Consider the following 21,954-nt stretch of genomic DNA (forward strand, 5'->3'; position numbering starts at 1 on the left):
TCATGCAGATAACACGTCACTATCGACCCGGGAGTCGTAAAATACCGGTATTTTACGACTCCCTGATGATCACGACTTGAAAATAATTATTTTCTCTATGATTCATGAATCACACATTATCGCGGGAAGATCAAAAAATAACTTTGCAGGCTTTCGAACGGAGAAAGAAGCACGAACATGTGTAGCATTCCAAGAGGTAAACTACATTGTCAGCAAGAGTTTTTTTTACAATAGTAGTTTCGTCTGGGGTTTGGTTCGTATGTGTAACTATTATCTCTTGAGTCTGGGGACGTAACATGAGATGAAGCAAATGGCTACTTTCAGTGCTTTTAATATGAGAACGAAAAATTCCTAAAATATCGTATATCGCCGAGTAAAGAGACATTTATTTGACTACACAACTGCCACGATCTTACCTTACCACAGCAGCCCATGGATTTGCGGCGGCACAGGCGTCGCTCGGGAGGAGTACTCGCCTCTCCTACTGGAAAAGTTTCGCCCAGAAAGCGCTCCATGTTGGATTTCTCCGGCGATGAATTCGAAGCAGCCCGGAGTGCCCCGCCAACGAATGTGGCCCCTGAGCCGTTATCGAGGATAAAGAATAGGCTGGCCGATGCCGCGGCACGTTCCTTGACACCACCACACAGACCGGTAAGTGCATTGAGTTCCCTATCAATACGTGGTGGAAGTTAGTTGACAGATTCCACTTCAACCTGTAGTAATACTACAATGTACCACATCACCCCCCCCCCCCCCCGCATGCGTCACCATATTACGGAGGATAAGCAAGACGAAATTCGCGTTCGTGTTTGCACTCCAAGGAAAGTCGAACTCAGTGACGGAATTCGCGTTATGAGAAGGATTAGCAAACAGAATTCGCACATGCATGACGTTGACACGTCGTTTTGTACAGACAGTACAGCGTAGTAAATTTATGACTGTCCTGACACAAATCCGCGGTTCGTGTTTCGACTACTTTTCCGAACGAAAAATGCGAAAGTTCGCAATCTAGTTCGCGAACTGAAAAAATGCTCGCGAACACGAACGCGAATTTCGTCTTGCTAATCCTCCGTATTATTGACCATAACACACTGTCCACAAAAGTGGATCATCTAAATGCCCATGGCAGTATTCCAGTGTTCTCTGCCTCTAGGTCTCCTTGCTTTCCGCCTACTGTAAACCCGGAATCGTTTGCGCCCGGTTTAGTTCGCGAATTGTGATGAGCCGATGACAGACCATTTTGCGCCTTCAAGCTCCAGTCAGTGTCGCTCGTGCAGTCATGGAGGTGCTGAACAAACGCTGAGGACTGCTAGCCATTCACAACGTTGTTGCCTCCAAACCATCTACATGTAGTTCACGAGCGCGCCCTGGGGACAACAGTATGAAGAAGCGGTTGGTGCGACTTTGGCGATACTTGGAGAATTGGGTGTTGCTCCCTACGTGGGAGCTCGCGCTTTTCCTGCCAACTTGAATTTGTTGGTATCCCTATTGATGTTTTGGCTAGGAGAGCACTACATAATGCGGTGCTCTCGGAGCACAACTTTCATTAGCCTACTCAAGCTCTGATGAGAGGTGAATTCCCCGAAACACTGTGTATTGAGCAGGGAGTGGTGCTTTCCTGCAGGTGTGTCGAGTGGAAAGTTCGATGGAATTCTCGTGTGCTCTGGATGGCAGCCGTGAGTCCGTCAAGCGAGATTCAAGTCGACGGGAAAAGCGTGAGCTCCCACGTAGGGAGCAACACACAATACCCCAAGTATCGCCGGAGTCGCACCAACCTCTTCAAAGCATATAAATACTTTGTTTTCTCGTCACTCGACACCTACAAAGAAGAAGCGCAAGGGAGTTAAGAAACCAAACCAGCTAAAAAAGTCTCTCAAACCTTGGTATGGAATGGGAAGGAAAACATTTGCAAACCGTTTGCACCTAATCTGATGATGCCGATCTCCTAGAATCTAGATATTACCAAGGGTGCATAAACAAGAACAAACTGTGGTTATGGGTCAGTGCGCTGCGCGCTGCCTTCATTACATAACTTGTCTTCATCAGGCTCTGAAAGCATGCACTCAAACCCACAATTTCTCGTGTGAGCCCATCCGTGTTTGCTCGATTCGTTCCAGTGCCTACACGATCTCTAAATTTTGGCACGTGAACTCCAGTTCAGTACGAAAGTTCATTTCAAACCGGAGGGAGAGTGCGGTGTTTGATTTTCCGCAGTGCACGGACTGCAGCTGAATGATGTAATGAAGGCAACGCGCCGTGCATCTGGCCCATAGAAAAGAGATCACAGTTGCATACTCTTGTTTATGGACTCTTGATATTACCAATGTATCCATTGCCTGACTTGACAGCAGACATACACAAGAGCTTTACTTTTTGTTTGATGTTTGCTTCGATAGAGGGTGGTGGTGGTGGTGGTGGGGGTGCTGGTGCTGCTGGTGCTGGTGCTGCTGGTGCTGGTGGTGGTGTTCCTACGGATGCGGAAAACTCGGCCTTCAGCTGAGTCTGACACGAACTGTGATTTTTTTGCTTTCTTTCATCTGTACCATTCTGTTGTTTGCCTGCAGGTCAAAAGCCCAACCCTGGATCTGATCCAGTCGTCGGCCAGGTCGCGGGCTGGAGGATTGTTCGCTGCCACTACTCGGAGCGGCGCTCTCCACACAAGCAGCCTGGCGACCACGGCGGCTGATGGTACGTTCATGGCATGTGCTGATGATGGTGGTCACAGCGCTGACACGGATCTAGGAGTTGCTGCTATTCCTGTTGGTGGTGGTGGTGATGTGCCCGCTACTCCCCGTATCAGCCAGGGCATTCTCCACCGACAGAGGCAACTGGAGGATCAGCACTATGCCAGCAAATCCAAGGCCAGCGATCGGCTTGCGTCCGGTGAGCTGAGGCTTCTTTGCCTCCTGTCGTGCAGACACACACACACTCACACACACGCACATGCACTTGTACTTGTTCCTCACTGCCAAAACTGGTCACGTGGGTCTCCCCGGGAGAGGGGAGAGAGACTCAAAAGGAATCTGGGAAAGATGACTCAATTGGCTATTGAACCACCCAACGGCCGACACCCCCTGAAATCCCCGAAACTCTGGGTGGACTTGAAAATGATCCCACTTATGAGCTCGCCACACCTCAGTAAGTAGGTGAGGACAAGGTGCAGAAAAAGGATTGACGGCATCAGGGTATCCGTCCTGGGATCCAAGTGCAGTGACCCCTGCCCCTAGTGAAGGTAATACTTGCTACTAGTGTGGGTTGCTAAATCAGAGTGGATCTGATATAAGCTTCACTAGCACCATTGATTACACAAGAGTTAATCTAGCCTGTCCCTACGGAAATTTGCGGAAAAACTCTCGAAAACTTGCGCAAGAAATTGCGGCAGAAAGTAACAAAAAATGCGACGAAAAGTGTGGAATGATACAGAACTTGCCAGGAATTCGCGGAATTATTTGCAGAAAATTGCGGATTTGGGCCAAATCACGAAATTATTTGCATCGTTTGTCTACTCGGGAGTCGTACTGTGCAAATAACCTACAGGATCATGGAAAGAACTGCGTGAAAAGTGCATAAAAAATGTGAGATATAGTGCAGAAAACACCAAAAAAACGCGGGAAATCGCGGATTTTGCTGAAAATCGCGGGTTTGGACCAAAATCGCGAAATTTGTTGCATCTGTGGAATCGCGATTTCCTGGAGGGACAGTCTAGCCAGAAGCAGTCCATGGTTATCAGGTATGTATACTTCGAATAGAAAGTATATGAACCCTGGAACCAACAAGGTCGCAGGTACAACATTACACCATCAAGCAGCCGAGACCCAACACAATCAGGCATAAGTGTGCCCACCAACCGAACTAGCTGGCACACATACACACACACGCACACACATACACACACACACACACACACACACACACACACACACACACACACACACACACACACACATACGCACATACATACACACACGCACACACACATACGCACACACCATTGGACCATTGGACGCCCATCGCCAGAGGCGATGATAGCAATGCTACGGCAGAAGCCATAGCCAACTTGTGCTGGGATTGCACCATTCAACAGCTTGCAAGGCTGAAGAATTGACCGTCACTATTCAGCCTGGTCTACACCGTACAGCTACTTGAAGTGACTTTTTCTGGCCAGTGAATCCCTATTTTTGGTCTTTTCATTTTTTTCCCTCGCACACACATCACACCACATACTCCGGCATGCACTGGCTATTGGTAACCGGGAACCACCGGTAGAATGAAAGAAAAGTCAGGAAGAGTCTGAGAAGAAGAAGAAAGACGTGTGTGACCATAATCGTCGGGAATCGAACCCGCAACCTATCGATTGGAAATCGCTGCACATACCACTGCACCATATGGGACACACACACACACACACACACACACACACACACACACACACACACACACACACACACACACACACACACACACTTGGGATACATGCGTCCTACAAGGTGTCGAGTTGATGGAGGCTATTAGCCTCCGCGTATCCCATTTATAATGGGATACGCATTTACTGGCGTTTGAATTGTACATCGAACGCTGATGTAGGAGATCTAGTGGTCCAAGTCGAGGAAGTTCAAGGAATAATGTCACTTCAATAATTGGTCAGATTTTGGCTTTTTGTGTGTGGTCGTGGTGGTGGTTTTGCTGCTGCTGCTGGTGGTGGTGGTGGTGGTGGTTGTGCCTTACAGGTGGTGGCATAAGTCCGTGGCCGCTTATGAGCGACATGCGACTCACGTCTCGGGACGCCTCGTTCCTGTGCCTGCTCAATCTCCTACTACTGCCTCTTGTCGTCAGTGTCTTTCTCTGGCTGCATGGTCAGTACTGTACCATTGTTCGTCTAGGGCGCTAGCACCGTCCTGTAGATCTACTACTAGTACTCCTTCGCGTTTGCATGCTGAGTGTCTATAGGACCCGTGTCGGATTGTTGTGTTTGCACTGTGAGTGCGGTATGTGAGTGCGATATGTGAGGCTTGAAATACCTGCGTGTGCATTATGGAGTACTGGTCCATCAAAGGATATGAAAAGCAAAAAATGGAGGAGGAGGACGACGATGCGCATTGCACTTCACATATAAATGTTTGTTTGTTGTCGGGCGTAGGTGTAGTTGTCTTCTTGGTGGACACATGGCCTGTTTCTGGCAGCGAGTATGTATGTGTGCATGTGTGTGTCTGTATGTGTGTGTGTGTACTTCGAAGTAGTATGTGTAGTATGTGTGGTTGGGTGGGTGGGTGTCTCAACTGCCATGAGCGCCACGCTCCGTACTGCAAAAGCTAGTTGATAGTCCCTTCGCTATCATTGCCGTCGGCAATGGGCATGTTCAAGGTGTGTGTGTGTGTGTGTGTGTGTGTGTGTGTGTGTGTGTGTGTGTGTGTGTGTGTGTGTGTGTGTGTGTGTGTGTGCATGCTCAGGTGGCATCGCTGCAGACTTGCTCCAGTTCACTCAGGACGTCGCACAGTTCAACAGCCGTCATATAATTCCACCCAATGGCAGCGACGTGGAGTTCCGATTAGCCCTGCTTGCTTGGCACAATGACTTCCTCAATCTAACCGTACGTGTAGATGGTGTTTTACTCCATCTGCTGACAGAACTGTTCCGTCCTCTGCGGACTCGTTAGCGCAGCACAGAGAAAACGAGGCCGAATCTGGTAGCAATGAAAAATAAAATTTCCAAAGCAAGATTAAAAGCTAGGCCCGAACGTACCTTGCCAGACTGAGCTCTGCGTAACGCAAACAGCAAAGGCACTACCCCACATAAAGTGCTCGAATACTACAAGAGTAGGAGCGAAATACTCATACATGGTGTTTATGTGTATAATAAATGTAGAGAAAGGAAAAGGACATAAGGATACGAGTTAAGAGTAACTCATATCCTTATGTCCTTTTCCTTTCTACATTTATTTATGGCTCAACATCCGAGTTCTAAATGTAGAGCCGAAGGATTTATGGCAATTACTTACTTGTATGTAATACTTGTAATTGCAACAAATCCTGAGGCTGAGAAGAAGTAGCGACGACCCGGCCATTATGGAATCCAATACACCACACCACCACATTGCGCTCTTGGCCGATCCTAACTCTGCACTCACATCACCCTCACCACAGCGAGGACAATTCCGGTACACTGTATATAGATTGATATAGACAATGCCCCTCCAGACAGCTGTTTCGCTCCTCCTGAGCTCATCAGTGGAGGCATATGATGTTGAATGAAAGCATAATAAGAATAGACTGATCTTTATAGGGCTAAATTGGTGCAATTGCGCTCATTCTGCATATAAACGTGGCATACCCTAAGTGACAAAAGTGATAACAAGGTCAGGTGATAACGACACCCGCTCATGGCTGGGACAGGAACATGTAGCACGTGTGAAAAGGGGGGGGGGGGGGTGCAAAAAAACAGCAGTCAGTCTAACACCAGAAAAGTTAGTTATTGCATGTGCCACAAAAACAAAGATGCTGCGGCTGACTGTACTTGTCCCATAGTGACGTGACGGGGAACGAACGACGAAGCGAACTGGCCGACCCAGAGGCAATCACTGTCCTGCCAGCCCGTCGCACACAGCCACACCACGCCGCCATACCCATTGAACACGTACACTGATGTTGCCTGCGCCTTCAGTCAGCATCTTCCGCTGCAAAACAGTCACTTGACACACCGAGAGGCCCATGGGGCATTCACTCCAGTCAGGGCTGTGCTGTGTCCGCTGCTGCTAAATTTTGATCTAGCGAAACAGCTGTCTGGAGGCCGAGGGTCATTGTCAATCTATATGTAGGACTCAGTAGCCCAGCAATCCTCTATATGTGGTCATTGCTCTATATATGGTCAAATTGTTCACAGACCGCTATACATGGTCACTCTATATGTGGTCTTATACCCAGCTCATATTAAAGGGGCACTCCGGGAATTTTTTCGGTGGTGTGTTCTCTTCATTGGAAAGGCTTCCTGTCTGAAGCCTTTCCATACTGGTACTCGATGTTCCAGTTTTGTGACACGAGAATGGCACGAGAATTAGTGTACCGCTGAGTGTACCGCTATACACGTGGTCGACACGTAGTCGACACGTTGTTGATACTTTTTTGACACGTGACCCCTTCAACGGTCTGCTTTGTGCCAATGACACTCGGTAAACGCCGATGTCGCGTAGGTCTACGACAAAGACGACTATCCCGTACGCGAAAGAGTTGAGAACTGCATGACGTGGACCTGACGGCAAGGACAACTGCGAGGAGGCCCCTTTCGGTACCCCTGACGGGAAGGAGAACTGCAGAAGTCGACGAAGTCGAACGAGGAGGCCCCTTTCCGTACCCCGTACTGCAAAGTGCCATTGATTGATGCCTTTTGCACCTGGAACGACCCCTTAAACGCTGTCGCGGCGACTATCCCGTACGCGAAATAGTTGAGAACTGCTGACGTGGACCTTTTGCACCTGGAACGGCCCCGTAAACGCTGTCGTGTCAGCAGAGTGAATGTGCAGGGTGAAAAGCTGCAAAGACGTCCCCTCTACAATTTTGTAGGCCTTTGGAGACATCGTCGGCGGACTGAATGCGCAGGGCGAAAAGAATTGCTGCAAAGACGTCCGCTCTAGGCCTTTGGAGACATCGTGGGAACTCCTTCCGGTACTATACAAACTGCTGACGTGGCCGTGGACATGTACATGGAGACATGGTGGGACTTCATGTACATGGATACATGGTGGAAATTCCTTCCGGCACCCCCGTACCGCAAAGCCAACGGTGGGGAAGGAGAAGTGTAGACGTGCAGGAAGACAAACGAGGAGGAACCAGGACGAGCGAGCAATGGCAGGACTAGCTGGACCGTAAGTAATAGCTGAATTGTGCATGACAACTTGACAGCCATGCGGCACTCGCCACTTGCCACTGCATATTTCTTGTCCCCTAACAATGTCTCTCCTCTGCCCCCTGTGTGTCCACGGCCCTGTTGCTGAATTGGCCCGATGAATCGAATGTCTTCCGCAACTGGAACGGCCCAGTAAACGCTGTCGCGTCGCCGACTGAATGCGCAGGAGGGAAAATATTGCTGCGAAGACGTCTCCTCTAGACCACGGTAAGGCAACCCATTGATATGTTGCCAGTTACCTTCTACTAACACGTTTTCAGGTGGAGAGTGTCTTGTACTCACGTTATCAGGTCGAGAGCGTATTGTAGTCACTCTCTCTACTTCATTACGTTTAAGGTGTACGTATAATTTCTCAAAAAATTAATGGTCCACAGTCGTGTCGGAAGGGTACGGTGGGACTGTAGATCTGTTACCTTCTAACACGTTATCACTATATCTGATTATCAGGTCGAGAGCGTATTGTAGTCACTCTCTCTATTCCTGAACTTCATTACGTTTCAGGTGTACGTATAACTTTTCCAAAAAAAATAATGGTTCACGTCTTCAGATAGAGAGCGTATTGCACCCACTGTCTAGTCTCTGTAGTGCATTGAGATTTTGTTGATCGCACATGAAAATGGATAAACAGACAAAGCAGGCCAAGTACATGGCGAGATGTCGCCAGAAGAACGTCTTCAGATAGAGAGCGTATTGCAACCACTGTCTAGTCGATTTTGTGGATCGCACATGAAATGGATACACAGACAAAGCAGGCCAAGTACATGAGAGAGTGGACGATGTGCGGATCGACACGGCCTGCGGGTACTTCATTAAAGTTACCCGTGACATAACTAGGATAAATGTTAATCACTGCAAAGACATTGCCAAGTATGTGAGCACTTTGGACTTGACAGAAGAGTGCGACGTTGACAAAACATACCGCGGTGACTGTCACTATCATGACAGCAGGGCACATCGCACGCAGCATCGCAGATCGTGTCGAATTGCGCATCATAATATTGCAAAATTGCTTCAGGCTCATTTCTGAGAAACAGTAGATCAACGGTAGTTATGATAATTATGTGCATTCTCTTTTCCGTGCACTGTAATGATGTACATGTACATGTAGGATACATGCAACAGGCTACTGGCAATGTGTAAAGTGGTGGTTCACAGCAGGAAGGGGTGTACGAGTTTGCTGTCGCAGCATCGCTGCATTTCTGCTATTTCTTCTTCATGTTTTGTAGGTTTTGCACAAGAACTCTCCAAGTTTGAGTTGCGATATTGGCAACTTTTGAGCTTTTTCTGAAAATATGGATGCGATTTCAGCAACTAGCACTTGTTTTGGCACGGTTGCGAAAAGCATAAGTTGCGAAAAACTATGGCATCTTTGGGAAAGGGCTACTCATAGCCTACCTCACGACCTTCTGCTTTCTTTCTTCATCACTTGTATCTTGCAGGTATATCATCCCGTGACGACCACATTGAAGTCTGAATTTGAAGTGTGAAGATGCTTCAGCAACCACATCGTACTTTTCCATTGCTTTCATTGTGCTTCTACTGTGCATGTGTGTAACTTGTGGGGTAAACATGTGATGACATTGTATGCTGGCGACACGGTCAGATGTTGTCCATGCGTCTAACGTACACCTTCATGTTATGCATTGAAAAGGATTTGCCACTTGCGATCCTGGGACGAGTAACAGGTCAGCTTTGTCCTGTGTGGGCTGTATCAGATTGCTGTTCACTTCTCTATCTGTTGGATGTGTGACTTTCTGCAAGTTTCTGGTGTATGATGGCCACTTCCTTGCTTGTCACTTTGTATGATATTACATTCTGTATTCGCTGCTTCCATGGCGTGGTCTGCAAACTGCAATCCTTGGCCAAATGTCATGTTTGCTATGTTGTGCTTTGGCCGTCAGCTTGTCTGCACGCTGTAGTTGAATTATTTTTGTTTCACAACCGACTTCCTCAAGTACGGTGGCCACTGCTTTGCATGGCATTATATATGAATAATTTCCTGTTTGTGTTGTGTGCATGTGCGTGGCCACGTGTGTGTGCCGTGTGCATACGCATGTTTGTGTATCTGTGTGCGGGGTAGCGAGGCGGAGAGGGCTGGTATGTATCAGTGTGTTATTGCAGTCTCATGGCTACATACAGTACATCGCACGCGCGCGTGGTCATCATGTTTACCTTCGGGGTTGGGGTGGGGAGGGAACGGAAAAAGAACTGAAATTATCCATATAAAACCGCTCTGTGAGCGATTCTGAAAAACCTTTACTGGTACTGCCCCGTCGTAAAAGTAAGAAATTAGAACTGGCCCATTGTCCCCCCAAATGTGAACTGATCCACCTAAATCGCGAATGACGGGACCCGAACGCACCAGTAGCACGAGGTTCCTACCTGTGGATGCAGATGGGGACGTTGGTCCGGACTATAGGCCATGTACTGTACTAGCGGTAGGTGGTGTTACCCTATGATAATTGCTGTCCTGTGCCCTCCCGACCTCGTGCTACTGGTGCGTTCGGGTCCCGTCATTCGCGATTTAGGTGGATCAGTTCACATTTGGGGGGACAATGGGCCAGTTCTAATTTCTTACTTTTACGACAGGGCAGAACCAGTAAAGGTTTTTCAGAATCGCTCACAGAGCGGTTTTATATGGATAATGGGGACCTTATATGGCCCCCAAGGAATGGGGAATCGCGAAAACTAGACCCAAAAAGTCGATACATGAAGCCAGGGAGGGCCAAGTTTGTCTCCTCTTTTGATGGTTTTGATGACGTCACGTGTGATTAGTATTCAAATTCTCTGCATTTGAAGATCTTAGTTGTTTGAATTTTCCGGTAATGAAGAACGATGTTTGGTCAACATTCCCAAGCTTCACAACTGCGACCATACTCTAAGGAACCTGAAGGACCTCCTGAGGTGCCCCTGGTAGAAGCGCAGCCTGATGAGGGCTAGGAAATTGGAGCGGACGACTCGAGCGGTCGACAAGGAAATAACGATTGGTGTTCCTGCCAGAAATGTGGGGTGATGCAGAGCCGCCCCAACCGGTTTTCGACCGGTTGAAATTGTTGGCGACCGGTTGAAATTGTTGGCGACCGGTTGAAATTGTTGGCGACCGGTTGAAAAGTTACAAATCAGTTCCAACCGCCCGTACTTTTCTGTGGGTGAATGGAGCTGCTTATATCTTTGCTACACTCCAGCACCAAGAAATCTGTTAAATTGCTGTCGAGTGCCATATTTGGGTTGTATTTTGAAAAAAAATTCCGGGGGTACCCCCGCACCCCCCAACTCTTCATTGGACCGTAACCGGTTGGAAATTCGTCCTAGAATATACCCTGCTTCTTACCATGTTAGAACAACTACCACCGAAATGTGGTTGAAAATGGTTAGGCTGCACTGAAAGGTCCTTTGTTTCTGGTAACATGACAGTCGGCCAGCTTTTTTTCCTTTTTTTTGGCGATATGTATGCAAGATGCGGTAGGCATACAAGGTATCATGTACTTAGGCATGTATGCAGGGCATGCGCTAAGGATTAAAATATGCTCTGACACAATGTCCTGCCAGTTGCAAAAATGGCCGGACATGTCCGGACATGCAATTTTCACATCAAATCACACAATGTTCAGTGTAGAATTAATACCATCGAAATGTTATCACGACGATGCATTTCAGAAGCAGCATGATCTTTGAAGGCTGACGTTTTCAGGTTCCTTGAGCCAACGACGAAGGAGTCAGAAAAATTCTTGCTGCTGCGAATTTTATCAACAAAACGGGAACACATCTTACACTTCAAATTTTCGACAACGCTGCGATCTGAGGGACTGCGCTCATAGCTCAGCCAAACAGAAGTTAGTTGAAAGCTCCCTATCAAGTATCATACTCGGCGACCCACTTGTCACAAGTGGTCGTCTTGACCCTCTGGGCTTCTTTCCAAGAGGAGCACCCGCATCAGCGGTGCTTGGCTTTCTCTTGCCAGACGACATCACTAATGACTAGTACTATGAGACAAAGGATTGAAGTGCCTTTTCTTTTTTTGTACTTTGCAAAAAGGTGCGCGGACACTTTGTCCGGATATGTACAAAACATCCGGAAACTGACCGTAAACGGTCGGAAATTGTCCGATGTCCGACCGTTATTTCGCGCCCTGTGTATGTACATGCATGAATGAATGCATACACACACACACACACACACACACACACACACACACACGCACACACAGACACACACACACACACACACACACGCGCACACACACACACACACACACACACACACACACGCACACACAGACACACACACACACACACGCACACACACACACGCACACACACACACACACAGACACACACACACACACACACACGCACACACACACACATACACACACACACACCTCAGACCTGCCCATCGCGGAAGCGATGATAGCGAACAGCTATGTTAGACATAGCAACTTGTGCTGGGATTACACCATTCAACAGCTTGCAAGGCTGATGAATTGACTGCCACTAATTTTAGCCTGGTATCCACCACACAGCTGATTGAAGTGGCTTTTTCTGGCCAGTGAATCCATATTTTTCATTTTTTCATTTCTTTTACACACACACGCCACACCACATACTCCGGCATACACTGGCTGTTGGTAACCACCCAGGAGAATGAAAGAAGAGCTAGGAGAATGAGAAAGAGAAGAAAGACGTGTGCGACCATAATCGTCGGGAATGAACCCGCAACCTCTCAATTGGAAATCGACTGCACATACCACTGCACCATATGGGACACACACACACACACACACACACACACACACACACACACACACACACACACACACACACAAATGGACCGGGGCTCAAAACATCGGTCAGCCGGGGTAATCAAAACACAGGACTAATTGGGTGCGTCCTTAGCACCCTCTCTGTGTACACTAATATAATACCTGCTATGTCCTGATGACTTGTGCTTGTTTGTGGGGTTGGCTGTGCGGATGTATATTCTGTTCACAGGATCACATTGAACACAGCTACGACACGCCATTCTGGCAAATGGACACGTTCCGGCAGCTGATCATCGTCCTCTATATGGTGAGTAGAGACAGACAGGCAGACCGACAGAGACAGAGAGAGGAAGAAACAGAGACAGAGAAGGAGAGAGAGGGGGGGGGGGGGGGTGGATGTGAAAAGCAGCATTCTCCTGCGACGTCTGTGTGCCTTTTGCTTTCAAACCAAGTCTTACTTCAGAAGTAACTGATTCTGTGTGTCTGTGCATTGTGTCATGCCTGTTGCTGCTTGTGATGCTGCTGATGCCCCTGCTGCTGCTGCTTTTCACAGCTCTTTCTTTTCGTTCTAGTCTACTATCTGTTTGAGAATGTGGTCTCTGCATCGCGACTGACGCCTAAACGCATCAAACTCTGGTAAGATCTGCTGTGAAGGAGTCGGTGTTGCTTTCTGTCTCTTTGCTACGCCGTGACCCTTCTTCCCACCAATGCTGCACTGTCCTTGTTCACAGTACAGAGCTTCCCTTGCCAGAAGCCAATCCATATGCGTTTCATTCTGCATAGCTGTTGCTCAAGTTTATGCGCGGGCATGGGCTTATACGCGGGATTCTACGGTACCACAACTACAAGAGCGCCTCGCCAACTCATCCTTTTGTGGTCATGTTGTGGAGTTGGTGTCCTGTCTGTGGGCCATACGACGCATACCGTATACACGCATTGCACCTGTGTGTGGGCCATACGACGCATACCGTAAACACGCATTGCACAATTCCTACTCAGTTTATCTTGGAGCTCCACACAAGAACATGCAAAGTGTGACCTTAGTACTAAGGTCCTCATACCGTACAAACTTGCGCTCTGCCATACTATTTCCCTTCCCTGGCTTTGAAATCAACATGGGGTGCCCCCACCAGACGGGGCACTCTCGCGGTACGGCACTGAAATGCAATGCAGCGTGCGTGTGTGCGTGTGTGCGTGTGTGTGTGTGTGTGTGTGTGCATGCGCCCTCTTCCGATGTACTATTACTCTGTGTGGTGTAGACCAGGTGTGCAGGGGGGGGGGTCAAGTCACACGACTTCACCAGTTATGTGGATTAGACAGTTATCTGGCGCTTGTCTTGATCTATTTCATTCAGAATCAAATCCGCTATCGTTGCTATAAAGAGAAAATTTGTGGGTGCATTTCCAGATTTGCTTCTCTTGTGACGCGCGTATTCACGGTACATGGTACATGTGCATGCACCTGTGTGTGTGTGTGTGTGTGTGTGTGTGTGTGTGTGTGTGTGTGTGTGTGTGTGTGTGTAGGTTACGGGCACAGAGATGCGGGCATGATGCAGTGAAACTCAGGGCCGCAGCCAGCTTGAACTTGAAGAGGGATGGCTTGGAAACGGTTCATTGTTAGCTCCTGGTTTTCTCTTTGTTGGCCTCCTCCACGGGGCGGCCTTGGCCTTCTGGTCAGGGTCGTCCCTGGGTATTGAGTGGCAGTAGGCTTTTCATGCCTTGCAGCCGGTTTCGCTCGCGCGGAAGGACATTCAGTGAGCTGACGACCAGGGCGGGTAATTATTTGTTGTCGTCACCGTCTTCTTGCGTCCTTTCCGCATCCTCCGCAGTGGCGTGGCGAGCCCTCGGATCGATCCCCAGCCTGAAACAATGCAGTGGCGTTCGGCAAAGCAGGTGGATTCCTGGATGAGAAAGGAAACAGGCCACACTCGCAGCAATTTATTCCTGCGCGGTGTATCGCTGGAATTGTGGATTTGTCGTGTTGTTTGGACCTGAGTGGCCAGTCGTCGTGCGGCGATGGTGTAGTGATGTTAGCTTGCTGTGCACACTCCTCGTCGTTTCGTGAAAGTTCGTCTTGTGGAGCCCTTGTGGGACGTTCGGTGCCCACCCTCCAGTTCAAGATTGTGCTTTCCTGGTTTATGAAGGCCGAAGCAGTACGCGTACAGACGTTGAACAGAACATCATGTTCCTTTTTCAGTCGTTGCATGTTATACTTATAGTGGACCTACAGCAGACTGTTCATCTGGTTTGTGATATTTCTTTCCTCTGTTTGTGAGTCCTTTTCCATCAATATGGCAGCTTGTTTTGATTTCCTTTTTTTCAATTCATTTTGCTGTACTTCCTGTTTTGTTTTGCGCCACTGCCCCTCACCTTGCGCTCAGTTCTCTGAGTGGAGGGCGGCGTGACCCCACGGGGTAGCTGATTGATAGTAGTGTGTGTGTGTGTGTGTGTGTGTGTGTGTGTGTGTGTGTGTGTGTGTGTGTGTGTGTGTGTGTGTGTGTGTGTGTGTGTAGGATAACCCTGCTGATGATCGTTCTTGTATGGACATCTTTCCTCTGCAACCTTCTGTTTGCCGCCATCAGCGTGGAGAGTGCCATCAAAGAAGCCGTCCTTGACCTGAGCCAAGAACTGGTATGTCTTCAGTGAGGATTCACTCTTGATATGTATGAACCAGTGTACTGTTATCCATAATCAGCAGTGTCTGCTTTAAGATTTCAAACCAACCGGGTACATGTGTACCTGGTACAACTCTTCCAACCGGGTCAGAGCTGCGTACCTTCAAGTGCGGATACTGCATGTACGTCAGGACCCCAACCGGGTCGCTGATTCGGCTGACCCGGCTCTGGAGCAACCACTGAATTTAAGAGAGAGAAAGAGAGAGAGAGAGAGAGACTTTTCGCACTGTGTACACAACAGATCAATGGCCAAATGCTTTGTTCTTGTTGTTGCTGCTGTTGTTACTGCTGCTGTTGCTGTTGTTTAAAATCTTTATTCTCGCGATAGCCAGTGGCCAGTAAGAGATTGTTGTTGTTGTTGTTGTTGTTGTTGTTGTTGTTGTTGTTGTTGTTGTTGTTGCTGCTGCTGCTGCTGCTGCTGCTGCGGTTGCTGTTGCTGCTGCTGCTGCTGCTGTTGGTGTTGGTGTTGGTGTTTGAAATCTTTTATTCTCGCGATTGGCTGTGGCCAATGTGTTGTTGTTGTTTCAAATCTTTATTCTCACGATAGCCAGTGGCCAATAAGAGATAATAGTGTAAGAAAGGAGAAAGAGTGAGGAAGAATTGGGTGGGCAGGGCCTAGGGGTTAATGACTACTTAAGTGTACGGGCAGGGGTGGTCGCCACACGAGCATACAGAGTTGCGTACTTAAGTGTACGGGCAGGGGTGGTCGCCACACGAGCATACAGAGTTGCGTACTTAAGTGTACGGGCAGGGGTGGTTGCTACACGAGCATACAGAGTTGTGCAACAGCAGGGATACCTCGGATTTGAAGGGAGTACGAGAAGGGATTTCGCGAAGCTGGGTGGGCAGGCAATTAAAGTAATGAAGGGCCTTGTACAGGGGAGAATGGAGACAGCGGTCAGTCCGCGGAGTTGGCAAGTGCCAAGTACGAGAGCGACGTAAATTATACGAAGGTTGCACGTTGCTAGCAGTATGCAGCGAGAGTATATGTGGTGGGGCATAATTGTGGCGCAGAGAATGCGCGAAGAGTATATGTTTAACTTTAAAGCGTGAAAATAATGTTGGCCATTTGATGCGATGCAAAAGGTGGGAGTGTTCTAAGTGTGTGTAAAGGGGAAGGTGGAGACGTATTCTGGCGACTTTCCGCTGGAGTCGTTCTAGCCTGTCAAGGGAAGTGTGGGACAACGGTGTGAGAGCATTGCTCGCATATGAGAATATAGGCAGTATGTATGTCTGATAGATGTGAGATAAAGAATCACTGGTGAGTGTAGACCTTAGTCTAAAAAGAATATTGAAAGACTTGAGTGATTTTTTGACTATGTATTCAACATGCTCCGTCCAACGGAGGTCATGCTGAAAGATTATTCCGAGGTGTTTGTGTTTTTGTGCTACGGTAAGCGGACTATTCCAGAGGGTGATCTGGGGTAGCTGTTCAGGGGGGCGGTTATTGTGGTAGAACGGGAGGATGACTGTTTTCTTTGTGTTAACCAGCAGGTGCCATTTTTTGAAGCCAGTCTCCAGCTGCTGTAACACTCTGTTGTAGGTTTCGGGTGCAGTCTTGAAGAGTTCTCGCTATGGAAATCAGAGCGGTGTCATCTGCAAACTGGCTACAGGTGGTGCTGGGATTCTCACATGCGTGTGGAAGGTCTATGGTGTAGACGAGGAATAGAAGCGGCCCAAGAACAGATCCCTGAGGGATGCCGGCAGGGATCTCGAGGAAAGGCGATAGGTCGCCATCCACCTGGACCCTTTGCCGACGCCCCAACAGGTACTGTCGGAACCACTCCAGGGCGTTGCCCTGGACACCATAGTGGGAGAGTTTTGCTAGAAGGCCTGCATGCCACACACGATCGAAGGCCTTGCTTAAATCGAAAAAGCAGGCATTGACGTGTTTCCCGTTATCTCTCGCAGTGGAGAGGGTATGGACGAGACGGGCGAGCTGCTGCTCAGTGCCGTCTTTCTCGCGGAATCCGGACTGCTGGTTGGGCAGGTGGGGTGTGATGTGCTTGTAGAGGAGTTGATGTGCAATTTTTTCTTGGATTTTTGATGTAGTGCTCAAGAGAGAGATGGGTCTATAATTTGTTGGTTGGGTTGGGTCACCCGGCTTGGGTACTGGAGTAATGGTGGCATCTTTCCACTCCTGTGGGATTTCTCCGGTTTGGAACGATAGATTAAAGAGAGACGATAACGACGGTGCAAGTTCCTTAGCCGCTTCTTTGAGTAGGCGGTTTGGAAGAGAGTCAAACCCGGGGCTTTTGTTGGTATCAACTCCGCGGAGGAGTTTTTCGACCTCAGCTTGGGAAGTCGAGATTTCTTGAAGGGGACTGAGGATGTCAGGGGTGGTGTTGATGGCTGGAGTTTGCTCATGCGCATTGGCCACGGACAGCTTGCTCTGTGAAATGAAGAATTCGTTGAGGGCAGCGGCTTTTTGTGCTGGTGTCGTTGCAGGAGTTGCTTGGCTGACGAGTTCGGGTATGCGTTGTTTTGTAGCTGTAGTTAGGTGCTTCATGAGGCGGTGTAAGGAAGTAGAGGAGGCTGTTGAGTTGTTTACGAAATCCGATTTAGCACGACGCAGGAGGGTGGTGACACGGTTTCTTTGGGCAGTGAACGTGTTCCAGTCGTCAGGCGAGCGTGAGTGAAGGTATATTCTGTGTTTTCTGTGCTTATCCTTGATCTCTTTCAAGAGGCCCTTTGATATCCATGGTCGTGCTGACACGTTCTTCCTGTCCCAAGGGGGGGGGGGGTGAGTGCGAGTAACTTGGCAGTGTTCTTGGGCGATGCTCAGGACATTGTCGCGCCAGGATCGCCAGAAGGTGTCAACTGGGCATGGGTCGTGTTGGTTTGGATGGTGGTTGAGATTTGTGCGTGAAAGGGCTTCTCGAAGAAGGTGGATAGTGCTGTCTGTCCATGACCAGAATGTGGTGCTTCTGGATCGTGGAGGGGAGTTGTTAATTATGGGGGGCAGTTGATTATTGATGTGGCCACTGATAGTAGTGTGATCGGATGCGCCAAACGGTGGAAGTGATTGGATATGAATATCATTGGTGTGGAGTGAGGAGATAACAAGGTCTAGACATGAGAGAGGTGTTTGTCGGTGGATGTAAGTAGGGAATCTGACATGTTGTGTGAGGCCGTATGTGTGTAGCAGAGTTTGTATGTCGTCCCCAAGGCGATCTGTTCTGTCTGTGGTGAGCCACGCACTGTTCTTGGCATTGAAGTCTCCAAGTAGTAGGAGGTCGTCACCTTCGGCTCTGGCGGTTTTGATGCTTCTTTCCAGTTCCGCACAGAAGAGGGTGCCATCGCTACGGGGTGGTCGGTAAATGTTTGCAACAACGAGGGAAAGGTTACCGGTGGAAATTCTCGTCCATATGCATTCTGCTGCTGTCATTGGTATTGTCAGTACCCTTGTGTTGAAACGTTCCGCTATGTACAAGGCAACACCACCACCATAGTCCTGTCTGTCAGCTCTGATCAGTTGTTGTTGTTGTTGTTGTTGTTGTTGTTGTTGTGGTTGTGGTTGTGGCTGTTGTGGCCGTGGTTGTTGTGGCTGTTACCCAGAACTAAAAGTGCAACATTTTTGTTTTGTTTTGTTGTTGTTCAGCCACGTCAAATCTCAACGTCGCATAACTTGGCTCCCTTCACTGCCCTTATTCAGCACTGGACATTGAGGGCATTACCCCCGACCGGACCGGGCATCTTGTCCCTGTGGGGCAGCTTGAGAATTCCGGACATTGTACACTACTTGCAGTTCTACTCTTGGCCATTCGTGGCCGCCCTTATCACACCAATCTTCAAGCTGGTCTTGTCGCTCAAGACTGTGTACAGTGCTGGCGTGACCATATGAGCCGTGTTTGAGCATGCCGAAACCTACACAAAGCCGAGGATTTGAGCGTGTGCTGCATTTGCTATAGCGCCCTACAACCAGCAGGAAGCCTGCGATCACGACGCATTGCAATCTGTGTTCAAGTAGTTGTGCTCGATGCCATTCAAACTGTGTGCTTCGGGCATCACGTGCCCTACACTCCTACAGTACACCCTGGCAGCATCGGATTGCCGGGACAGTGTAAGGTGGTGCACTGACTGACTGGCACGTAACTCACGCTACTTGTCTTGCTCCACACGATCGTGTTTCTACACCAGCCGATGCTTACTCGGTAGACAGTGTGCCATGCACAGCATTCTCCCGTTCAGATGCATGCGTGGGCACTGCGCCAGGCTACTATTGGCCGCGACGATAGCCAGCTAACCGGGGATACATGTGTGTGTGTGTGTGTGCGTGCGTGTGTGTGTGTGTGTGTGTGTGTGTGTGTGTGTGCATACGTGTGCGTGCATGTGTGTGTGTGTCACTCTGCTAACCTTGCTGTATGTGCATCTCTGCATCCGTGGATGTATACAATGTTCAGCATGCTGTATGGCTGCCGTGCTCTATGCTGCTTTTTCACACTACGAGACCAGCACTGCTTCCCACTGTGACCAGCGTGTGCTGAATATGTGCACAGCGCTGCTCACCGCTATGGCCAGTGTGCTGAATGTGTGTGTGCGTGTCACATTGCTCACCGCCAACGGTGGATGCTGTCATTGGCGATTTCCCTGTACGTTGATCTCGGTCTTACGCACGTTGGCCCTGGTTTGATGGAGCCTTGACCCTGGTATGCGGGTGGCTTGTGTAGTGCTTTCGGCGACTACTTTCTTTCTTATGCTGTCCGAGCCCAGGGCTACATTGCTGGTAGGTATGACCAACTGAACTATCATTCTTGTACGTGCCAGACCCAGTACAGTATGGATAGCTATCACACAGCCCAGCACAACACCTGTAAACCAGCCCGGCATAGCAACCAACCCAGCATGACAACCAGCCCGGCATAGCAACCAACCCAGCATGACAACCAACCCCGCATAGCAACCAACCCAGCATGACAACCAGCCCCGCATAGTAACCAGCTCAGCACGGCAACCAGCCCGGCATAGCAACCGGCCCAGCATGCCCCAGTGTGGCAACCAACCAAGCGTTGTACCTATACCACAGCCTGGCACAGTAGCAACCAGCCCAGCACAACACCTCTACAACAGCCCGGCACCGTACGGATAGCTGTCACATAGCCCAGCACAGCCCAGCATGGCAAGCAGCCCAGCACAACACCTATACAACAGACCGGCAAGGCAACCAACCCAGCACAGCACCTGTACCACAGCCTGGCACAGTAGCAACCAGCCCAGCACAACACCTCTACAACAGCCCGGCACCGTACGGATAGCTGTCACATAGCCCAGCACAGCCCAGCATGGCAAGCAGCCCAGCACAACACCTATACAACAGCCCGGCAAGGCAACCAACCCAGCACAGCACCTGTACCACAGCCTGGCACAGTAGCAACCAGCACAGTGCAACACCTATGCCCGGCACCGTACGGATAGCTGTCACATAGCCCAGCACAGCCCAGCACAGCACCTGTACCACAGCCCAGTACAGCACCTGCACCACAGCCCAGTACAGCACCTGCACCACAGCCCGGTATGGCAACCAGCCCGGTATGGCAACCAGCCCAGTGCGATACCTGTACCACAGCCCGGTATGGCAACCAGCCCAGTGCGATACCTGTACCACAGCCCGGTATGGCAACCAGCCCAGTGCGATACCTGTACCACAGCCCAGCACAGTATGCTGCTGAGTGCTGACAGTCAAACATGTGCCGATTGTGTGTGCAGCAACGAATTAATGTACCTGTCGTGGGCGCACATCACACTTGTAGCGCACGAGAAGAGGCAAGTCGGGCACTCAGCGTAGCTTGTCATGCATAGCTTCACTATGCACTACTATGCAGACGTCCCAGATGCAACTATGCGGAAGTCACCGGATGCTACCAAGCAGAAGTCTCAGATACAACTTATACAAGTATGCAGAAGTCCCAGACACAACTAAGCAGAAGTCCCAGACACAACTAAACAGAAGTCCCAGATGCTGCGCACCCAGTCCGCTATGCATGGAGTTTGTGCCTTGGGATTGCGAAGCCAGAGAAAAAAGACCAAACACCCTGTGTAACAAGCATACAATAATTATTGTTATCTCTGTGTGTCTGTTCTGCCATAATTAATTATTGTTTCAACTTTTTTTGCTCCATTACCGCCTTTCTGACTTACTTTACTAGACAAGTATTTTTAGACCGATTTGTTGAAATTCTCCTTCAGAACTATTCAGCCTAAAACGAACTCTCTCTCTCTCTAGCTGTTTCTGTACGCTCACTGTACACTCACTGTGCTACACTCACTGTGCAGTGTCGGCTGTGCTAAACGTGTGGTCTGACTGAGCAGTTGTCGCCAATATTAATAATATTATTTTCTATTGTATTGTGACATGGAGTTGAATAGTGAATGTTCTATCAACTCTGAGCTGTGCTGGGCGATGTGATGTGAGAGCTGCAGAGTTTGAGAAAGTAGCACGTACGTGTGCGCCACGTGTGCTTAGATATTGTTGCTGGGCCGGCTATGTGGATAGGTTTTGCTCCTAGCGACGGCTCACTGTGCTGTGTGTGTATGTATGTGTGTGTATGTACGTGTGTGTATGTACGTGTGTGTATGTATGTGTACGTGCGTGTGTGTACGTGTGTGTGTGTGTGTGTGTGTG

The 21,954-nt window shown here is 49.1% G+C and overlaps 1 protein-coding gene across 3 annotated transcripts; it reads left to right on the forward strand.

Moving 5' to 3' along the window:
• Positions 1–182: 182 nt before the first annotated feature.
• On the forward strand, positions 183–21,438 carry LOC135819155 (uncharacterized). 3 transcript variants are annotated; one of them, XM_065332315.1, is made up of 8 exons: positions 183–651; positions 2,565–2,883; positions 4,728–4,853; positions 5,448–5,587; positions 12,888–12,965; positions 13,212–13,294; positions 15,240–15,288; positions 18,934–21,438. In XM_065332315.1, the coding sequence occupies exons 1-8, from the start codon at positions 433–435 to the stop codon at positions 19,174–19,176; spliced, it is 1,257 nt and encodes a 418-aa protein (XP_065188387.1). In that variant the 5' UTR covers positions 183–432; the 3' UTR covers positions 19,177–21,438. The 3 variants fall into 3 exon arrangements, with proteins under 3 accessions (XP_065188387.1, XP_065188388.1, XP_065188386.1); XM_065332314.1 differs by having other exon boundaries at positions 184–651; positions 15,171–15,288; XM_065332316.1 differs by lacking the exon at positions 15,240–15,288 and having other exon boundaries at positions 18,934–19,130.
• The last annotated feature ends 516 nt before the right edge of the window (positions 21,439–21,954 follow it).

Source organism: Sycon ciliatum, chromosome 6 (genome assembly GCF_964019385.1).
Source record: "Sycon ciliatum chromosome 6, ocSycCili1.1, whole genome shotgun sequence".
Lineage (NCBI taxonomy): Eukaryota > Metazoa > Porifera > Calcarea > Leucosolenida > Sycettidae > Sycon > Sycon ciliatum.

Coding starts and splice junctions, on each gene's coding strand:
- LOC135819155 (XM_065332314.1), top strand. CDS start 433: ATGGATTTGCGGCGGCACAGGCGTCGCTCGGGAGGAGTACTCGCCTCT. Junction 5,588..12,887: donor ATGACTTCCTCAATCTAACC/GTACGTGTAGAT, acceptor TTCTGTTCACAG/GATCACATTGAACACAGCTA. Junction 15,289..18,933: donor TTGACCTGAGCCAAGAACTG/GTATGTCTTCAG, acceptor GTTGTTGTTCAG/CCACGTCAAATCTCAACGTC.